General features: G+C 43.6%; 1 protein-coding gene across 9 annotated transcripts in view; it reads right to left on the reverse strand.

Moving 5' to 3' along the window:
- Positions 1-20,024, reverse strand: part of shld2 (shieldin complex subunit 2) — a 149,975-nt gene that overhangs the window by 21,057 nt on the left and 108,894 nt on the right. For all 9 annotated transcript variants that reach the window (XM_068020774.1, XM_068020772.1, XM_068020768.1 and 6 more), the window contains 2 exons: positions 19,707-19,841; positions 8,279-8,485 (listed from right to left, as the gene is read on the reverse strand). In XM_068020774.1, the coding sequence (XP_067876875.1) occupies positions 8,279-8,485; positions 19,707-19,841 (342 nt within the window). The remainder of the gene's footprint in view (positions 1-8,278; positions 8,486-19,706; positions 19,842-20,024) is intronic.

The following is a 20,024-nucleotide window of genomic DNA, read 5'->3' on the forward strand; positions in this document are numbered from 1 at the left end:
TGCTCTTACAGAGAGCCAGCAAAGACACAACAGGCTGAATGGCATTCCTTCTGTGGTGTAACCATTCTATGATTAAAATCGCCCAAGATTATTGCAGTACTCTTCTTACAAGCCCCATTATTTCTTGATTTGGACTCTGCCTACAGTGCTGCTATTGTTGGGGGCGGGGGGGGGGGGGGGGGGGTTATAAACTACTCCCACCTGTGATTTCTTTCCCTTGCTATTTCTTATCTTCAAGCCAAAATAATTTCTCACTAATGTACTGATCTTGAAGTGGTTTGTGACTTTAACCCCTTATAGGGATTCAACTAAATCAGGAGTACATCCCTATAAATCTCCTTTAATCAAGTTCAAACCAGACAAATTCTCAGACACTTATTTGGGTCCAAAGAATTGTAATAGCTTTCCCTCAAAGAAAGAAAACCAACAGAGAATATTACCATCTTTCAGATAGCCTATTTTTAATATTTCTGGCTAAGTCAGAAATATCCCAGATATTATAAGGGTCTGGAAAACTCTCTTCAATACGTATCTCTCCACTTAAAGAGACACAGAGAGGGGGTTCTTCTAGTTGTATACGGAATACTACATGAGACGATTTATTAACTTTTATAGATTTATTCAAGAATTTAACATGTAATAAACTTAAGTGGATAAGTATATCACAATATCAAATATTACTGAGAGATGTAACAGACATTCTTATTTCTAACATAGAATCCAAAAGTTTAACCTTGCTAATGTTACAGCAAAATTATCTTAGAATAGCCATCAAAATTTAAGGTAAACTTTTATGTTTTACTGGAAACCCCCTGTTTTCTGAAGTTTGTAAGCTTTTATCTGGTCAAAATGTTTATAATTGTGTTTACTTGACCTCTCTTGTTCCTGTAAGTCCATTTTCTATAATTGCCTTTTTTTTTACAGTACCTTAAAGCAACCTCCGGAGCCGATTTGTTGGCATCAACAACCTCATAAACTAATTAGGTTTATTGCTTCCTCTTACTGATGTCACACAGGATATTTCAATGTGTGTGTTTTATCTTCCAATTTCCTGGCAACAGAAATTCTAGTCTAACAGGGACTTTGAAATATTTAACTCTACCTTCTTAAAGGGGAATTTCAGTGAGGTCTGAAAACTGACCATTTATTCAATCTTTACTTTTAAAAGGCATAATACACTAACTATTTCGAAATTCTACTTAACTAGGCCTATTACACCAATATTCCATCACAATCTCATCTTTCATTAACAGAGCTAGCCCACCTCTTTTCCTTTCTTCCTAACCTTTTGAAATATCAAATGTCCTTGAATATTCAGTTCCCAGTCTTGGTCACCCTGCGACCAAGTCTCTGTAATGGTTATTATATCATACCCATTTACTTTTATTTGTGCATCAATTCATCTATCTTGCTATGCTGCATGCACCCAGATAAAGAGCCTTTAATTCTGTCTTTTTACCATTTTTCCCTACTCTGACCCTATTTGCTAGTGCACTCTTATGTTTGTACACTCTGTCCCTTCCCGTCACACTCTGGTTATTATCCATATTGCTATCCTGCACTATTGCCTGTACTTTCTAGCTTTCTAATTGTCCCCTTACCTGAACCCTTACCCCGCCCCCCACCCCCACAATTTAGATTAAAGCCCTCTTTACAGCCCTAGTTATTCAACTTTCCAGGACACTGGCCCCAACTTCGTTCAAGTGAAGCCCATCTGAATAGAACAGCTCCCTCTTTCCCCAATACTGGTGGCAGCCCCCTACAAATTGAAACCCATTTCTTCCACACCAATCTTTGAGCCATGCACTCAACTCTCTGATTTTATTTACCCAAGCCAACTTGCTCGTGGCTCAGGTAGTAATCCAGAGATCATCCACTGTAGTGTCCTGACCTGTGAGCTCTGATCCTCTGCCCAGATTTCTCAATGGAAAAATATTTGACTCATATTCATTTCCCTGTTAAACAGTTTATACTTTTCAGTTAAAGTATGTAAAAATACACAAAAAGAGTGTGATACCAGGCCAATAGCATTGGAATGATTTGAAATATTAGCCCCCATGAGGCTTTGCAGAATGTGCACAATAAATATTAAAGATCCCAAATTATAAATGATTCTGTAGGTTTTTATACAGACTCTTTAATCATTTTATTCAAATGAATGAGGGGATTGGTGGGTCTTATACTTCAATCAGTGGTGCAGAATTGATTATACAAGTGTTTCTAAAGTCCACAGACGGAGAGAGAGAGACAGACGGAGACAGAGAGAGAGAGAGAGAGAGAGAGAGAGAGAGAGAGAGAGACAGAGGGAGACAGAGAGAGACAGAGAGAGAGGGAGACAGAGAGAGAGAGAGAGAGAGAGAGAGAGAGAGGGAGAGTGCATTGCTTCCACTGCAATCAGAAATATATATACTGATAGGGGGCTTTGTTCTGAACGGTTGTAACAACAGATAGAAAGCAGGAAAGGGGGATGCAATTGGGGAGATAGCAGAAAATGGGACTGCATAAAATTAATTCCCAAGAGAGAGGTAGGCCCTGATATTAACTCGGTAGGAGGTAGTGCGTGGGGCTGCTGAGCGGTTTCGATATCACGTGGGAAAGCCAGAAGTAAATTGTCTGTGTATTTTAACGCAGCTACCTCATTATTATTTGACTTCTGGGTTTGGCATCAATGGTATCACTGCAGGCACATTGAGGACCCCAATGACACAATGTGAACTCCAGTATTTAAAGAGCTAATCCAAAATTGGAATTTCGAGGAGTTAGGAGTTTGCAGAGAGGGAGAGGTTTCAGGATGAATTCAGGACAGTCAAGGGCTGCGCCTTGATTTAATGATGCATCACTTGATGAACTGCATAAGAACATAAGAAATAGGTGCAGGAGTAGGCCATTTGGTCCCTCAAGCACACTTCGGCATTCAGTCAGATCATGGCTGATCTTCTACTTCAGCTGTACCTTCCCACACTAGACCCATATCTCGAGTCCCTTAATATATAAAAATCTATCTATCTCAGCCATGAATATACTCAACAACTGAGCAACCACAATTCTCTGGGGTAGAACATCCCAAAGGTTCACAACACCTTGAGTGAAGAAATTTCCTTTCATCTCAGCCATAAATGGCCGACCACTTCTTCTAAGACTGTGACTCCTAGTTCTAGACTTCCCAGCCAGGGGAAACATCCTCCCAGCACCTACCCTGTCAAGCCCCTTAAAAATTCTTTGTTTCAATCAGATAACCTCTCATTCTTCTAAACTCTAGGAAATATAGGTTGAGTTGACTCAATTCCTCCTCATAGGACAATTCTCTCATCCCAGGAATCAGTCTGGTGAACCTTTGTTGCACTCCTTCTAAGGCAAGTATATCCTTCCTTGGGTAAGGAGTTGAAAACTGTACACAGTGCTCCAGCTGGGGTCTCACCAACCCCTATACAAACTGGTGTAAGATTTCTTTACTCTTATACTCCAATCCCTTTGTAACCAAGGCAACATACCATTTGCTTTCCTAAATGTTTGCTGTGCTTGCATGTTAACTTCTGTAATTTGTGTATTAAGACAAACAGATTCCTCTAAAAACCAACATTTCTGAGTGTCTCACCATTTAAGAAATATTCTACTTTTCTATTTTTCCTACCAAAGTAGACAACTTTACATTTATCCACATGCCCACTCACTTAACCTGTCTAAATGCTTTTGCTGCCTCTTTGCATCCACCTCCCAGTTCACTGCTGGGGGTCAGTGAGGAGCCACAGAAGAGATTCTCTTCCCCAGTCGCACAAAGAAGAAACCTGCTGCTGCCACAGAAGTGGTACAGCTGGAGGTGGCCCAGGAGGTCAGCAGCCAGAAGCACTGTGCCACGTTCCTAGATTCAGTGCAGGAAGCACTTTAATGCCCTAACCAGGACAGGAAAAGCAATAGAAGTGCAAATTCACCTATATTCTGCTTTGCCTATCACCCCAACCTTTCACTCTGCCTTGTCAAGCCTACTCCAGCACATTACTCCTTACACTCACTTACCTTAAAAGCTCATCCACCTTCTCTTTCCATCTACTTCCTCACATCCATCCACCATTTCCACTCATCTTTATCAAGCAATTTCATGCCTCTCCCTGATAGTTGCCCTCATTAAATGCACTGTTGGAGTTTCTCGTGATCATTGGGAACCTGGTGTCGGGACCATATGCGAGTCCCGAGCCCATGCTGATCATCAAGGCGCCAAGCTGGTGCAACTTTACGTGAGGTGGAGTCCTAATTGGCTGCCTCTGCGCTCGCAGCCCAGTTAAGGATGGTGGGCGGGTTCCCGAGGCAGAAGGCCCACAGCACTGGACAGCAGGCAGGCTCACCGGCTGAGATGGGGGCTGCTGAGGCAGAAAAGCGAGCATGAGAGTGCTTCAAAATGGAGGCACTCTCAGAATAGTGCTGAAAATTTAAGACTAAAGGCACACAGTAGTTACGGCCATCAGTGTGGCGGCTGGGAAATCCCTCCACATGGTTGATTGTGGCCACAGCTGCAGCTTTTTCACACTTGTGGCTCCTTCATTGGGCCCTTGGCCTGCTTCCAGAGGCCACCTCCAAGTTGCTGTTGCCCTCCAGACTCAGCAGGGGGCCAGTCTGACACTGGAAAAATGCCACTGGCATTCAAAAATGGCCCTTAATTGGCCTAATTGGCTACCCGTCTCTGTGGAGTGGGCTGCTAATTCCTGTGGCAGCCCAGCCCTGGGAAACATGTTCAGAGGCAAGGCAGTATTGGGGAGCAGCCATCCCAATGGGGTTTTCCACTTATTTCCTGCACCCCCCCCACCTCTAAACCTGCCATTACAGTCACTTATAGATCTGTTCTTTCAGTGGAGAGTCCAGGTCGGAGCCATCTCCAAGCTCTGCTCAGCTATACATAGTTGTGTGTCCTGGGGGCCATCAATGAAAAGGATAATCACTGTGAAGCACCAGACATACAGACAGACCTCCCAAACACACAGACTACAATTGCAGATAGAAGGAGCAGTCTGGCTCAGGAATGAGTGAGTTGATGTCGCAGGGAATTGCAATTATGCGGTCCTTTATGTATAGATGGCCAGCCCTTTGGAACATCAAATGAGTACACACATGCCTTGACCACTGTTGTGCAGACTCTGGATGTCAAAAGGTCTGCCGCCTTAAATAGGATGACAGATACCTTAGCCTTGGCATTACAGTGCTACACTGATCTGCAACAAAGTGCTCTCCAGCAGAGAGGTAGCAGTGAAGTGCAGCTGGCCCATGAGAGGGATGATGGTGAGAAGGGACATGGAAGTGGCAACACCACTCAAAGCGCTTCCTTTCTCACCCCCTGCCCCCTTGTCTCCCAATGGCCGAGTCTGCCTCTGCACAGGTGGAGATGGAACAGTCTTTGGCGGGGTCCAAATCTCAGAGACCATTGGCCAAGAGCATCTTAACATGCAGAGCAGGGATCTGAGCAGCTTGCCTCTACCTCTGCTGAAGCCACAGGGGTTGCAGTGGTAGGAAAAGGAAGAGTAAAGCTATATAGTTTCACAAGAGAATGCACATGGGTGTATGAGAAAATGTTATTGTTTGTGGGCCTTGCTGTGCACAAATTGACTGCCACGTTTCCTACACTACAAAATTAATAAATTGGCTGTAAAGTGCTTTGGGATATTGTGAGGTTGTGAAAGGTGTTATATAGATGTAAGTTGTTTATTCTTTCTCAGAACCCTTGGGCTAGGGAGGAGAAATTCACTGACATTCACTATATATATTCACACACATAGATTAGCCACTTGGGCTAGGTGCCCCAGGACCTCCAGGCAAGAGGAGGAGAAAATTGGAGGGATAATTTTCACTTTTTCACTTGTGAAAAAGTTCACTTTTCATTAAGATGGAGAGTGAAGTAGTTGAATCCGAAACTAGGGTCCTGAATCTAAATAAAGGAAACTATGAAGGCATGAGGCGCGAGTTGGCTATGGTAGATTAGGGAACTTTACTAAAAGGGTTCACGGTGGATAGGCAATGGATAATATTTAAAGAACGTGAACAACAATTATTCATTCCTGTCTGGCGCAAAAATTAAACCGGAAAGATGGCTCAACCGTGGCTTACCAAAGAAGTTAGGGATAGTATTAGATCCAAAGAGGAGGCATATAAAATTGCCAGAAAAAGCAGCAAGTCTGAGGACTGGGAGCAGTTTAGAATTCAGCAAAGGAGGACAAAGAGGCTGATTAAGTGGGGGAAAATAGAGTATCAGAGTAAACTTGCGTGGCTCATAAAAACTGACTGTAAAAGCTTCTATAAATATATGTGAAGAGAAAAAGATTTGTGAAGACAAATGTAGGTCAGAAACAGGGGAAATTATAATGGGAACAAAGAAATGGCAGAACAATTAAACACATACTTTGGTTCTATCTTCACAAAGTAGGACACAAATAACCTCCCAGAAATGTTAGGGAACCTAAACTCCAGGGCCTGATCATCTACATCCCAAAGTACTGAAAATAGTGGATGCATTGGTGGTCATCTTCCAAAATTCTATAGAGAGAGAGGAACTGAAGGAAATCAGTATTAGTGAAAAAATACTGCTAATGGGTTAAAGGCTGACAAATCCCCAGGGCCTGATAATCTACATTACAGAGCACTAAAGGAAGTGGCCCTGGAAACAGTGGATGCATTGGTGGTTATCTTCCAAAATTCTATAGACTCTGGAGCAGTTCCTACAGACTGGAGGGTGGCAAATGTAACCCCACTATTTAAAAAAGGAGGGAGAGAAAAAACAGGGAATTACAGACCAGTTAGCCTTACATCAGTAGTGGGGAAAATGCTAGAGTCTATTATAAAGGATGTGATAGCAGAACACCTGGAAAGCAAAAACGGGATTGGGCAAAGTCAGCATGGGTTTACAAAAGGGAAGTCATGCTTAACAAATCTACTGAGTTTTTTTTGAGGATGTAACTAATAGAATAGCTAAAGGAAAACCAGTGGATGTGGTGTATTTGGATTTTCAGAAGGCTTTTGATAAAGTCCCACATAAGAGGTTAGTGTGCAAAATTAAAGCACATTGCATTGGAGGTAATATACTGGCATGGATTGAGAATTGGTTGACAGACAGGAAACAGAGAGTAGGAATAAACGGGTCTTTTTCCGGGTGGCAGGCAGTGACCAGTGGGATACCCCAGGGATTAGTGCTTGGACCCCAGCTATTCACAATATATATTAATGAATTGGGTGAGGGAACTAAATGCAACATTTCCAAGTTTGCAGATGACACAAAGCTGGGGGGGAATGTGAGCTGTGAGGAGGATGCAAAGAGGCTCCAATGTGATTTGGACAAGTTGGATGAGTGGGCAAATGGATGGCAGATGCTGTATAACGTCACTAAATATGAGGCTATCCACTTTGGTTGTACAAACGGAAAGGCAGATTATCTGAATGGTGATAGATTGGGAAAGGGGGAGGTGCAACAAGACTTGGGTGTCCTTGTACACCAGTCGCTGAAAGCAACCATTCAGGTGCAGCAAGCAGTTAGGAAGGCGAATGGTATGTTGGCCTTCATTGCAAAAGGATTTGAGTGCAGAAGCAAGGATGTCTTACTGCAGTTATACAGGACCTTGGTGAGACCACATCTGGAGTATTGTGTGCAGTTTTGGTCTCCTTATCTGAGGAAGGATGTTCTTGCCATGGACGGAGTGCAAAGAAGATTTACTAGTCTGATTCCTGGGATGGCAGGATTGACGTATGAGGAGAGATTGGGTCGACTAGGCCTATATTCACTAGAGTTTAGAAGAATGAGATGGGATCTCATAGAAACCTATAAAATTCTAACAGGACTAGACAGGGAGGATGTTCCCAATGGCTGGGGAGTCCAGAACCAGGGGTCACAGTCTCAGGATACAGGGTATGCCATTTAGAACAGAGATGAGGAGAAATTCCTTCACTCAGAGGGTGGTGAACCTGTGGAATTCCCTACCACAGAAGGCAGTGGAGGCCAAGTCATGAAATATATTCAAGAAGGAGATGGATAGATTTCTTAAAGCCAAAGGGATCAAGGGATCGGGGGAGAAAGCGGGAACAGGGTACTGAATTAGACAATCAGCCATGATATTTTTTGAATGGTAGGGCAGGCCCAAAGGCCTACTCCTGCTCCTATTTTCTATGTTTTCAAAAATACCATCAGAAATATCAGTGAGAAAATATTCCAGGGTTCAAACTCACTCTTGAACAAACTTGTAATTCAGTGTAGGACCCAGTAACCCTTGGTTATGATGCTGTCACCATCAGATGGCTCTGTACATACCTGAATACTTGGTGTGTAGCAAGGTGGAAAGGTCCATCACTTTAATAGCGGCCGTCTCGCTGGGTTGGTACTTTGTCCTGAATGCAATGGCTCTTTCATCATCATCAAACAAGCATTCGCAGGATGACCAAGGTGTGGTGTGCAGTTCCAGGTCCCCAGTGATGGGATTTTGATAGACCATCAGATTTCTGAAGTCCCAAACATGACCTAAAAGACCAAGAGATGCAGCAATAATAGGCTATGGCTACTAACAATAAATACACTGAGAAATAGAAGCTGGATTATCAGATTAACTGGGGAGAGGCATTGGACATGTAGCACTATCCATACAGAACAAGAAATCACAAGTACAATGCCCAGCCTGTGCTGAGTTAACTGAGCTAAACCCATTCAGTGAGCTCAGGTTATTGAAGGGAAAACTCAAAGATCCTGTTCCTGATCAAATACCTAGCAATCCCTGCATTTACATTGTGAGAGGACAGGATCCAGTGTCACTTCTTAGTTAAATGGCCTGTCTCAAAAAAGGACAGCACTGGGTACTAAATATTCTTGGATACAAGGTTTTCAGGAAAGATAGGGAATTGTGTAATGAAGCAGGGCTAATAAGCAATGTCATAGTAAAAGATCCACTGGGAAATAGTGATCATAATGCCATTGAATTTCCAATGACACATTTCAATCACAAACAATGTTAATCTTAAACTTAAACAAAACCAATTACGAAGGTATGAGGGGAGAACTGGCTAAGGTTAATTGGGTAAATAGACTGGAAGGTATGGCGGTAAATGAACAGTGGGAAACATTCAAAGAAACAATTCAAATGGTTCAACAAAAGTACATTCTGTTCAAAAACAAAAACTCGTCCAGAAAGACCCATCCGTGGCTCACTCAGGAGGTTAAGGAGAATATTAGACTAAAAGAAGAGGCTTACATTGTTGCAAAAAATAGTAGCAACTCTGAGGACTGGGAGTGTTTTAGAAACCAGCAAAGGGCCACCAAAAAGTTGATAAAAAGGGAAAAAATAGAATGAGAGTAAACTAGCCAGCAATATAAAAACAGTTAAGAGCTTTTATATGTGCATAAAAAGGAAGAGAGTAGTTAAAGTAGACGTTGGTCCCTTGGAGGCAGAGACAGGAGAAATCATCATGGGGAATGAGGAAATGGCAGAGGCATTGAACAAATATTTTGTGTCTGTCTTCACAGTAGAAGACACAAATTCCATACCAGAAATAGGCTATAACCTAGGGGCTAAAAAGAGAGAGTGAGGAAATTAAGGATATTGATATCAGCCGAAAAAACTTGAAGGACTAAAATCTGACAAGTCCCTGGGACTAGATGGCCTACATCCTAGGGTTCTAAAAGAGATAGCTGCAGACATAGTGGATGCGCTGGCTATGATTTTCCAGAATTCCTTGGATTCAGGAATAGTCCCGTCAGATTGGAGGTTGGCAAATGCCGCTTTTCAAGAAAGGAGGTAGAGAGAAAACAGGGAACTACTGGCCAGTTAGTCATCAGTCGTTGGGAAGATACTGAAAATTATTATTAAGGAAGTCTTAACATTGGAAAATGTCATGAAGACCCCACCTGCCAAGAATGAGGCATATTCATTTCGTCATATGAGCATTAATTTTAAACTGTTGCTGGACTGAAAAGATGACTTGTTTAAAGAGGTCAACAGTGGCTGGAAACATTTGCATACTAAGAGACAGTTGCCTGAAGAGACAACGGAACGGCTCCCTGATCCAATTAACGCAAATAGGTTTTGATACCCATTCAATGTCTGGTTAACAAGCCAGCATTCCATTCCCCCACCCACCCCCCCTCCCACCCCCAACTGCGGGTGTCTAAGATGGAGAATCCACAAAAAACGCAGGAGAGTTTGTTACATGTCTAACCTACTGGCCCAGGTTTGGTTTTGAACTGTTCACAGAACAATTTGGGTTAGACTGCAACTGAACTTGAAGAAAGAAAGAGCCTCTCTCCCTGGCTCTCTCTCTCTTTCTTTCTCACAAATTTCCAGATCCACTGAAGCCACTTAAACCTAAAGAGAGAAGACTCCTACAGCAAAACAAGATTGAAAGCGTGCACTGGGCCCCAACGAAACGGCAGGATTTAACTGAAATCAAAGACTCTACAACGAACTCAAAAGTTAGTAAATGAACTCCAGCTATTGCTTCAAACGTTTCCCCTTTATTCTTTCTCCGTTACTGTTTCTATCTGCGTGTGTTTACCGCATATGCATGCTAGCGTGGTCGCGTCACATATTCATAGTAGTTTTAACCAAATTAGAGTTTTAAGGTTAATAAACTTACACCTTTATTGTTTAAATCTGAGAAAACCTGTCTGGATGATTACTTTGCCACTACAACTTGAGAGCAGTGAACAAGGATTCACTGAGGGGGAGCTAAAAACAGTGTGTTTTAAAAATTAAACCCTGTTACGGTCAAACCAGGCAAAGGCCGAGAGTGAACCCTAGACCCCTTTCTCACCAGGTCATAACAGAAATTTGGGGGCTAGCATCCAGATTCAACCCACAAACGAGAAATTGGAAGTGGGAAGTCAAATTGATCCCAATCAAAAAAAAAGAGAAAAGATTGCAATACAGGTTTTCTTGTGGTTGTGTGTGCTGGAATACTAGCTGCGACTGAAGCCAGTTTGACGTAACTTGAAATAAGTTAAAAGCATTGTCTATGGAAGAGTTGAGAAAAATAGCTGAGCAGTGTTGGATTTCTGTCCATGCGAAGGCTAGAAAGTCTGAACTCCTGAGAGAGAGACAGTGAGAGAGAGGGAGAGAGAGAGAGAGAGAGAAATAAGCTTCCAGAAGGAATGCTTAGGTGGCTTTAGTTAACTTGGGGGCGACAGAGTAACCCGAGTGAAATCATAGCCAATATGGAGGATTGTAATTCAGGGCTGGGTACAGAATCGTTAAAATTTTCCCAATGGACTCCAAAATTCAATGAGGGAGACATGGAAGCATTTATTGTATCTTTTGAAAACCTTACAAGGCAGTTAAAGTGGCCAGCTGAGACTTGGACTCTGCTGTTACAAAGTCAGCTAACAGGAAAAGCCCATGAGGTTTATTCCCTGTTGCCCGATGAGAGTTCATCAAATTATGAACTGACAAAATTGCTATCCTCGGGGCATATGAGCTAGTACTGGAAGCCTATCACTAGAAGTTTAGATCCCTTAAGAAGCAAGCTGATCAAACTTACATGGAGTTTGAGAGAAGTAAGCAGCTGGCTTTTGACCGGAGGCTGAGGGCTCTTAAAGTGCAGGCCAGCTATGAAAATCTCAGAGAGGTAATCTTGCTTGAGGAATTTAAAAACTCTCTCCCACTTTCCATAAAGACACATGTAGAGGAACAAAAGGTTCATTGAGCCTGGCAACCTGCAGTTCTGACTGATGAGTTTGCCCTCATCTATAAGTCAGCTCCCCAGGGGAAAACCTTTCCTAGTCACCCCTACAAATCTGAAAAAGACAAAGAAGTGATAGAAGCCCAAGCAGTCCTGGGAGAGAGGGAAAAGCAGGAGACACAGTGGCCCTCCTGCAGCCAAAACGAATACTGCTGTAAGTAGGAGTGAGACCCGGAGACCTTTGTGCTTCCATTGTAATAAAGCAGGTTATCTAAGAGCTGACTGCTGGAAGCTACAGGAAAAGCCTGTAGGGTTAATCAGGACAAACCCGCTCAGTAAAAGGAGAAAGGACCCTGATGGAAAGCACAGCTGAACAAGCTGTGCCTTTAACTGCAGCAGTAGTAAGGCCCAGGAAATGTACTGCTGTAGGTGCAGGAAAAACGTTTAGGGTTCCTGAAGGCTATCAGGATTTTGTGTCTGAAGGGAGAGTAACTTCATACCCCTCTAGTGAGGCAAGCAAGTCCATAGTAATCCTCAGGGACACAGGGGCCACTAGGTCCCTTTTACTGGGAAAAGACCTGACCTTTCCCCCAGAGAATGCAGTAAATACCAGAATGGTGGTGAATGGTATTGAAGGACAGTGTACGCCTGTACCTTTATGCTGGGTGCACTTGGAGTGCGACCTAGTTTCGGGACCGGTGACTGTAGGGATTGTCCGTAGTTTGCCTGTGGACGGGGTTGACCTGCTCCTAGGTAATGATCTGGCGGGGGCGAAGGTAGTAGCTTCCCCAGTAGTTTCTACATCAGTATGGTTCCAGCCCATTGAGGAAGAAGGCATTGCTGGATCTGGTTCTGAGAAATGAGGCAGGTCATGTGGATCAAGTGTCAGTAGGGAAATATCTAGGGGACAGTGATCATAGTATCATAAGGTCTAGGTTGGCTATAGAAAAAGACAAGGTGCAATCGGAGTCAAAATATTTAATCAGGAGGAGGGCCAACTTCAATGGAGTGAGAACTGGGGGGGGGGGATCTGGCCCAGGTAAATTGGATTAAAGGCTGGCAGGCAACACGGTTAAGGAAAAATCGGCTGCCTTTAAAGAGGAGATTGTTTGGGTACAGTCAAGGTACATTCCCACGAGGGAGAAAAGGTAGGACAAAGAAATACAGAACTCCCTGAATGACGAAAGAGATAGCAAGAAAGATGAAGTAGAAAAGGGGTACATATGACAGATATCAGGTGGAATACAATTGAGAACCATGCTGAATATAGAAAGTTCAGAGGGGAAATGAAAACATAATTAAGGGCAGCAAGAAGAGTGGAGGAGAAAATACTGGCATCTAAGAAGAAAGGGAATCCAAGAGTCTTCTATAGGTACATAAATAGAAAAGGGTGGGAAAAAGAGGAGTGGGGCCAAAAGGTAGATTTACACATGGAGGCAGGGGGCATGGCTGAGGTACTAAATGAGTACTTTGCATCTGTCTTTACCAAGGAATAATCAGCTGCCCAAATCATGGTGAAAGAGGTGATATTTAAGACACTGGATGAGCTAAAAATTGATAAAGAGGAAGTTGACTGCAGTTAAAGTTGATAAGTCACCAGGACCAGATGAGGTGTATCCGAGGATACTGAGGGAAGTGCCATACCGTGGTGGTGGTCTACCCAAAAGCATGTCCTCTGCTCCTTTTCTCCACACAGGAGAGATAAGCATGACTAGGGAAGAAGGTATATGAGGTGGTTTCCAGTTTCCTTCCTCAGACTGGAATGGGAATTGAATTTGCACTGTTGATGTTGTTCTGAACCACATGCTAGCCAACTGAACTAACCGGTGCCCCACTGAGGCAAGTAAGGGTAGAAATTGCAGAGGCACTTGTCATAATTTTCCAGTTTTCCCTAGCTTCAGGGGTGGTACCAAAGGACCGGAGAATTACAAATATTACATCCTTGTTCAAAAAAGGGTGTAAAGATAAGCCCAGCAACTACAGGCCAGTCAGTTTAACTTCGGTGGTGGGAAAGCTTTTAGAAATGATAATTCAAGATAAAATTAGCAGTCGCTTTGCCAAATGTGGAGTAATTAAGGATGGCCAGCAGGGATTTGTTAAGGAAAAATGGTGTTCAACTAACTTGCTTAAGTTTTTTTGTTGAGGTAACAGAGGGTTAATGAGGGTAATACGGCTAATGTGGTGTACATGGACTTCCAAAAGGCATGTGACAAGGCGCTACATAACAGGCTTCTCAGCACTGTTAAAGCCCATGGAATAAAAGGGACAGAAGCAGCATGGATATGAAGTTGGCTGAGTGACTTAGATTTCCAGAAGGCATTTGATAAGGTGCCACATCAAAGGTTATTGCAGAAAATAAAAGCTCATGGTATAGGGGGTAACATATTGGCACGAATAGAAGATTGGATAGCTAACAGGAAACAGAGTAGGCATAAATGGGTCATTTTCTGGTTGGCAAGATGTAATGAGTAGTGTGCCACAGGGATCTGTGCTGGAGCCTCAACTTTTTACAATTTATATAAATGATTTAGATGAAGGGACCTAAGGTATGGTTGCTAAGTATGCTGATGACACAAAGATAGGTAGGAAAGTAACTTGTGACAAGGACATAGGGGGCTACAAAGGGATATAGATAGGTTAAGTGAGTGGGCAAGGACCTGACAAATGGAGTAGAATGTGGGAAAGTGTGAAATTGTTCACTTTGGCTGGAAGAGTGAGAAAGAAGCATATTATCTAAATGGTGAGAGATTTCAGAGCTCTGAGATGCAGAGGGATCTGTGTATCCTGGTGCACGAATCGCAAAAGGTTAGTATGCAGGTACAGCATGTAATTGGGAAAGCTAATAGAATGTTATCATTTATCGTGAGAGGAATTGAATACAAAAGTAGGGAGCTTATGCTTCAGTTATACAGGGCATTGGTGAGACCACAACTGGAGTACTGTGTACAGTACTGGTCTCCTTATTTAAGGAAGGATGTAAATGTGTTGGAGCAATACAGAGAAAGTTTACTATACTAATACCTGGAAGGGGCGGGCTTTTTTACAAGGAAAGATTGGACAGGCTAGGCTTGTATCTGCTGGAATTTAGAACAGTAAGAGACAACTTGATTGAAACATACAAGATCCTGAGGGGTGTTGGCAGGGTGGCAGTGGAAAGGATGTTTCCCTTGTGGGTCAATCTAGAATGTGGGGGCACAGTTTAAAAATAAGAGGTCACCCATTTAAGACAGAGATGAGGAGAAATTTTTTCTCTCAGAGGGTCATGAGTCTTTCGAATTCTCTTCCTCAAAAGGCAGTGGAAGCAGAGTCTTTGAATATTTTTAAGGCAGAGGTTGATAGATTCTTGATAAGGGGGTGGAAAGTTATCGGGGGTAGGTGGAAATGTGGAGTAATCAGTTCAGCCATGATCTTATTGAATGGCGGAGCAGGCTCGAAGGGCCGAGTGGCCTACTCCTGCTTCTAACTCATATGTTCGTATGTTCGCATGACAGGAAACAGAGTAGTCATGAACAGCTATTTTTTTCAGACTGGAGGTAAGTATATAGAGGGGTTTCCTCAGGGGTCAGTCCTAGGGCCACTGCTTTTCTTGATATATATTAGTGACCTGGACTTGGGTGCACTGGGCATAAATTCAAAATTTGTGGATGACACAAAACATGGAGGTATTGTGCACTGTGAGGAGGATAGTGGTAAACTTCAAGATGACATACATAGCCTGCTGGAATGGGCAGACAAATGGCAGATGAAATTTAATGCAGAGAAGTGTGAAGTGATTCCTTCTGGCAGAAGAATGAGAATAGGCAATATAAAATAAAGGGTACAACTCTAAAGGGGTGCAAGAGGAGAGTGACCTGCGGGTATATATACACAAATTATTGAAGGTGGCAGGGCAGGTAGAGAAAGTGGTTAATAAAACATATGGAATTCTGAACAAAAGCAAAGAAGTTATGATGAGCCAGTATAAAACATTGATTTGGCCTCAACTGGGAGTACTGCGTCCAATTCTGCGCACCACACTTTAGGAAGGATGTGAATGTATTGGAGATCATGCAAAAAAAATTCACGGGAATGTTTTTGGGGATGAGGAACTTCAGTTACATAGATAGATCAGAGAAGCTGGGGCTGTTCTCCTTAGCGATGAGAATGCTGAGAAGAGATTTGATAGAGGTGTTCAAAATCATGGTAGGGAGTAACTGTTCCCAATGGCGGATGGGTCAAGAACCAGAGTACACCAATTTATGGTGATTGGCAAAAGAAGCAATGGTGCCATAAGGAAAATTGTTTGTACTTAATGAGTGATTAGATCTGGAATGCACTGTCTGAGAGTGTGGTGGAGGCAAATTCAACCGAGGTCTTCAAAAGAGAATTGGACAATTATCTAAAGAGAAAAAAATCGCAGAGTTACGGGGAAAAAGCAGCGGAGTGAAACTAGGTGAACTGTTATTTCAGACAGCAGGCATGGACACGACAGGCCAAACAGCTTCCTGCTGTGCTGTAACCATTCTGAGATTCTATGACTCTCAGTATCTTGATTCACCAAACAAGAAGCAACAGTTTCAGAAGTGCTGGGAGAAAACCAGGAAAGGAAACAGACTTGGCATTGTTCAATGATCCTTACATTGGCAAACATTTAAAGAGCGCATGGATGAACTGCAACAATTGTTTATCCCTGTCTGGTGCAAAAGTAAAACGGGAAAGGTAGCTAAACCATGGCTTACAAGGGAAATTAGAGATAGCATTAGATCCAAGGAAGAGGCATATAAATCTGCCAGAAAAAAAAAACAGACCTGAGGATTGGGAGTAGTTTAGAACTCAGCAAAGGAGGACTAAGGGATTGATTAAGAAGGGGAAAATAGAGTACGAGAGTAAGCTTGCTGGGAACATAAAAACTGACAGTAAAAGTTTCTATAGGTATGTGAGGAGAAAAAGATTGTTGAAGACAAATGTAGGTCCCTTACAGTCAGAAACAGGGGAATTTATTATGGGGAACAAAGAAATGGCTGACCAACTAAATGCATACTTTGGTTCTGTCTTCACAAAGGAGGACACAAATATCATACCAGAAATGTAGGAGAACAGAGGACAGAGGACATAGTGACAGAGAGAAACTGAAGGAAATCAGTATTAGTAGAGAAATGGTGTTGGGAAATTGATGGGATTGAAGGCCGATAAATCCCCAGGGCCTGATGGTCTGCATCCCAGAGTTCTTAAGGAAGTCGCCCTGGAAACAGTGGATGCATTGGTGGTCATCTTCCAAGATTCTGGAACGGTTCCTACAGATTGCAGGGTACCTAATGTAACCCCACTATTTAAAAAGGGAGGTAGAGAGAAAGCAGGGAATTATAGACCAGTCAGCCTGACGTCGGTAGTGGGGAAAATTCTAGTGTCCATTATCAAAGATTTTATAGCAGAGCACTTAGAGAACAGTGGTAGAATCAGGCAGAGTCAGCATGGATTTACGAAAGGGAAATCATGCTTGACATATCTACTAGAATTCTTGGAGGATGTAACTAGTAGAGTGCTTGATGGTTGGCTCAGGCGCTTTGGGCTGAAGGGCCTGTTTCTGTGCTGTAAAACTCTGACTCTAGAGTTGATGAGGGGGAGCCAGTGGATGTGGTTTATTTGGACTTTCAGAAGGCTTTCGACAAAGTCCCACATAAGAGATTAGCGTGTAAAATTTCAGCTCATGGGATTGGGGGTAGTGTATTGCAATGGATAGAAAACTGTAGGCAGTCAGGAAACAAAGAGTAGTGATAAATGGGTCTTTTTCCAAATGGCAGGCAGTGACTAGTGGCATACGGCAGGGATCGGTGCTAGGACCCCAGCTATTCACAATATATATTAATGATTTAGATGAGGGAACTAAATGTAATATCTCCAAATTTGCAGATGATACAAAACTGGGTGGGAGTGAGAGTTCTAAGGAGGATGCAGAGAGGCTTCAGGGTGATTTGGACAAGTTGAATGAGTGGGTTAATGCATGGCAGATGCAGTATAATGTGGATAAATGTGAGTTATCCACTTTGGTAGCAAAAACAGGAAGGCAGATTATTATCTGAACGGCTATAAACCGAGAGAGGGGAATATGCAGCGAGACCTGGGTGTTCTCGTACACCAGTCGCTGAAGGTAAGCATGCAGGTGCAACAGACAGTAAAAAAGGCAAATGGTATGTTGGCCTTCATAGCGAGAGGATTCGAGTACAGGAGCAGGGATATCTTGCTGCAATTATACAGGGCCTTGGAGAGGTCACACCTGGAATATTGTGTGCAGTTTTGGTCTCCTTATCTGAGGAAGGATGTTCTTGCTATGGAGGGAGTGCAGCATAGGTTTACCAGACTGATTCCTGGGATGGCAGGACTGACATATGAGGAGAGATTGAGTCGGTTAGGATTATATTCGCTGGAGTTCGGAAGAGTGAGGGGGGATCTCATAGAAACCTATAAAATTCTAACAGGACTTGACAGGGTAGATGCAGGAAGGATGTTCCAGTGGGGGAGTCCAGAACCAGGGGTCATAGTCTAAGGATATGGGGTAAACCTTTCAGGACTGAGATGATGAGAAATTTAATCACCCAGAGAGTGGTGAGCCTGTGGAATTCGCTACCACAGAAAGCAGTTGAGGCCAAAACATTGTATGTTTTCAAGAAACAGTTAGATATAGATCTTGGTCTAAAGGGATCAAAGGGTATGGGGCGAAAGCGGGAACAGGTTACCGAGTTGGATGATCAGCCATGATCATAATGAACGGTGGAGCAGACTCGAAGGGCCGAATGGCCTACTCCTGCTCCTTGTTTCTATGTTTACAAACCAACCCTCATTAACTCTTAAATAAAAGCAAAATACTGCGGATGCTGGAAATCTGAAATAAAAACAAGAAATGCTGGAATCACTCAGCAGGTCTGGCAGCATCTGTGGAAAGAGTAGCAGAGTTAACGTTTCGGATCAGTGACCCTTCATCGGAACTCTTGGTCATTCCTTACACAATCTATCCTTCATTACTCCAAGGATACTTCTTACACATACCAACCCTAATTACCCCTTGATTACTCTTTACACACACTCTCATTCTCCCTTGGTCACTCGTTACACACACAGGCTAGGCTTTTACAAGGCAGGATCAGAGGTGGGGGTGGAGGGAGCCAAGGAGTATCACGGCGGTCGGAAGGCCCGTCGCCTCTCAGTCGGCCAGCAATCTTCCCGGGGGAAATCTTCCCGAGGGCAATTGAGGCCTTAAGTGGCCAATTAAGGGCCTCTTCCCACCGCCGCTGGGATCTGGGGTCTTATCAGCAGTGGGGGTGGGGGTGGGGTGGGCTCCGGCGCATGGAGAGGATGCCTTGTAAAACAAGACACCCTCCCTGCGGGCTTGGGGGTGGGAACCCTCCTCCGTGGGTAATTTGTGGCCCGCGGACGACCCCCATCAGGAACAACTTTACTCCCCACGACACCTCCTCCCCCTGCACTGAACAACCACCACCCCCCCTTCCCCTCACCAGGGCCTACCCGACTGGCCCCGGTGACCCCGCTTCACCTACCTTTGTTCCAGGGTTCAACCGCTGCGCCCGGGTCTGTAGCCTCTGCAGTACTGGCAGTAGCCACCACTCCTAGAGGCACTGCCATTACTGCTGAGCTGCCGGTCCTATGATTTTATGGCAGCTCTTGGAGCCGTGATCCCCGTCTCTTTAAAGTCTTTCAAGGGATGGGGAGCCTGTCCTTAAAAATTGTGAATCAAAAAGACCGGAAGATCATTCCGGGGGACCACGAAAAGGCAGAAGTGGGGCTCCCCCCACCTTTTCGGTCCAATGCCAGGAGCCCCGCCTCCAGCACAAAATCCAGCCCACTGTCTAACACTGTCTTTTGGTCATTCCTTGCACACACTGTCCATCATTCTCCTGTCGTCTTTCCTTGCATACACTATCCATCATTCCCCTGTGGTCATTCCTTACACACACTATCCACCATTCTTCCTTGGTCACTTTTTATACACACTGTCCATCATTCTCCCTCACACTCCTTACACACGTGGTCCATCATTCTCCCTTTGTCACTGCTTACTTTAGATGTTGTGTCTTACTCACCCAAGTTCTTTTGAATCCAAGTGTGCCAGACTATCCCATTTCCCCAAATCGTCAACGTGTTTGGATGACCTTTGACCTGCTCCACGCTCAGCACTACTTTCTTTTGCTCCTTCCCACGATACGTGTAGGTGTTCTCTGTATGTGAGGTAACGTCACATTATACAGTGCACCATTAGCTGCAGTAAGCTGCAAATCTTTTACTGAATAGAAGCAAAAAAATAATGGGAGCGTTTGAATCTGCTCATTAGTGACCCGTGTTTAGTTATCACACGATAAATATTGCCCTTCATTCTGAGCCAGTCCTCATCCACGCCCAAA

Source organism: Heterodontus francisci, chromosome 42 (assembly GCF_036365525.1).
Source record: "Heterodontus francisci isolate sHetFra1 chromosome 42, sHetFra1.hap1, whole genome shotgun sequence".
Lineage (NCBI taxonomy): Eukaryota > Metazoa > Chordata > Chondrichthyes > Heterodontiformes > Heterodontidae > Heterodontus > Heterodontus francisci.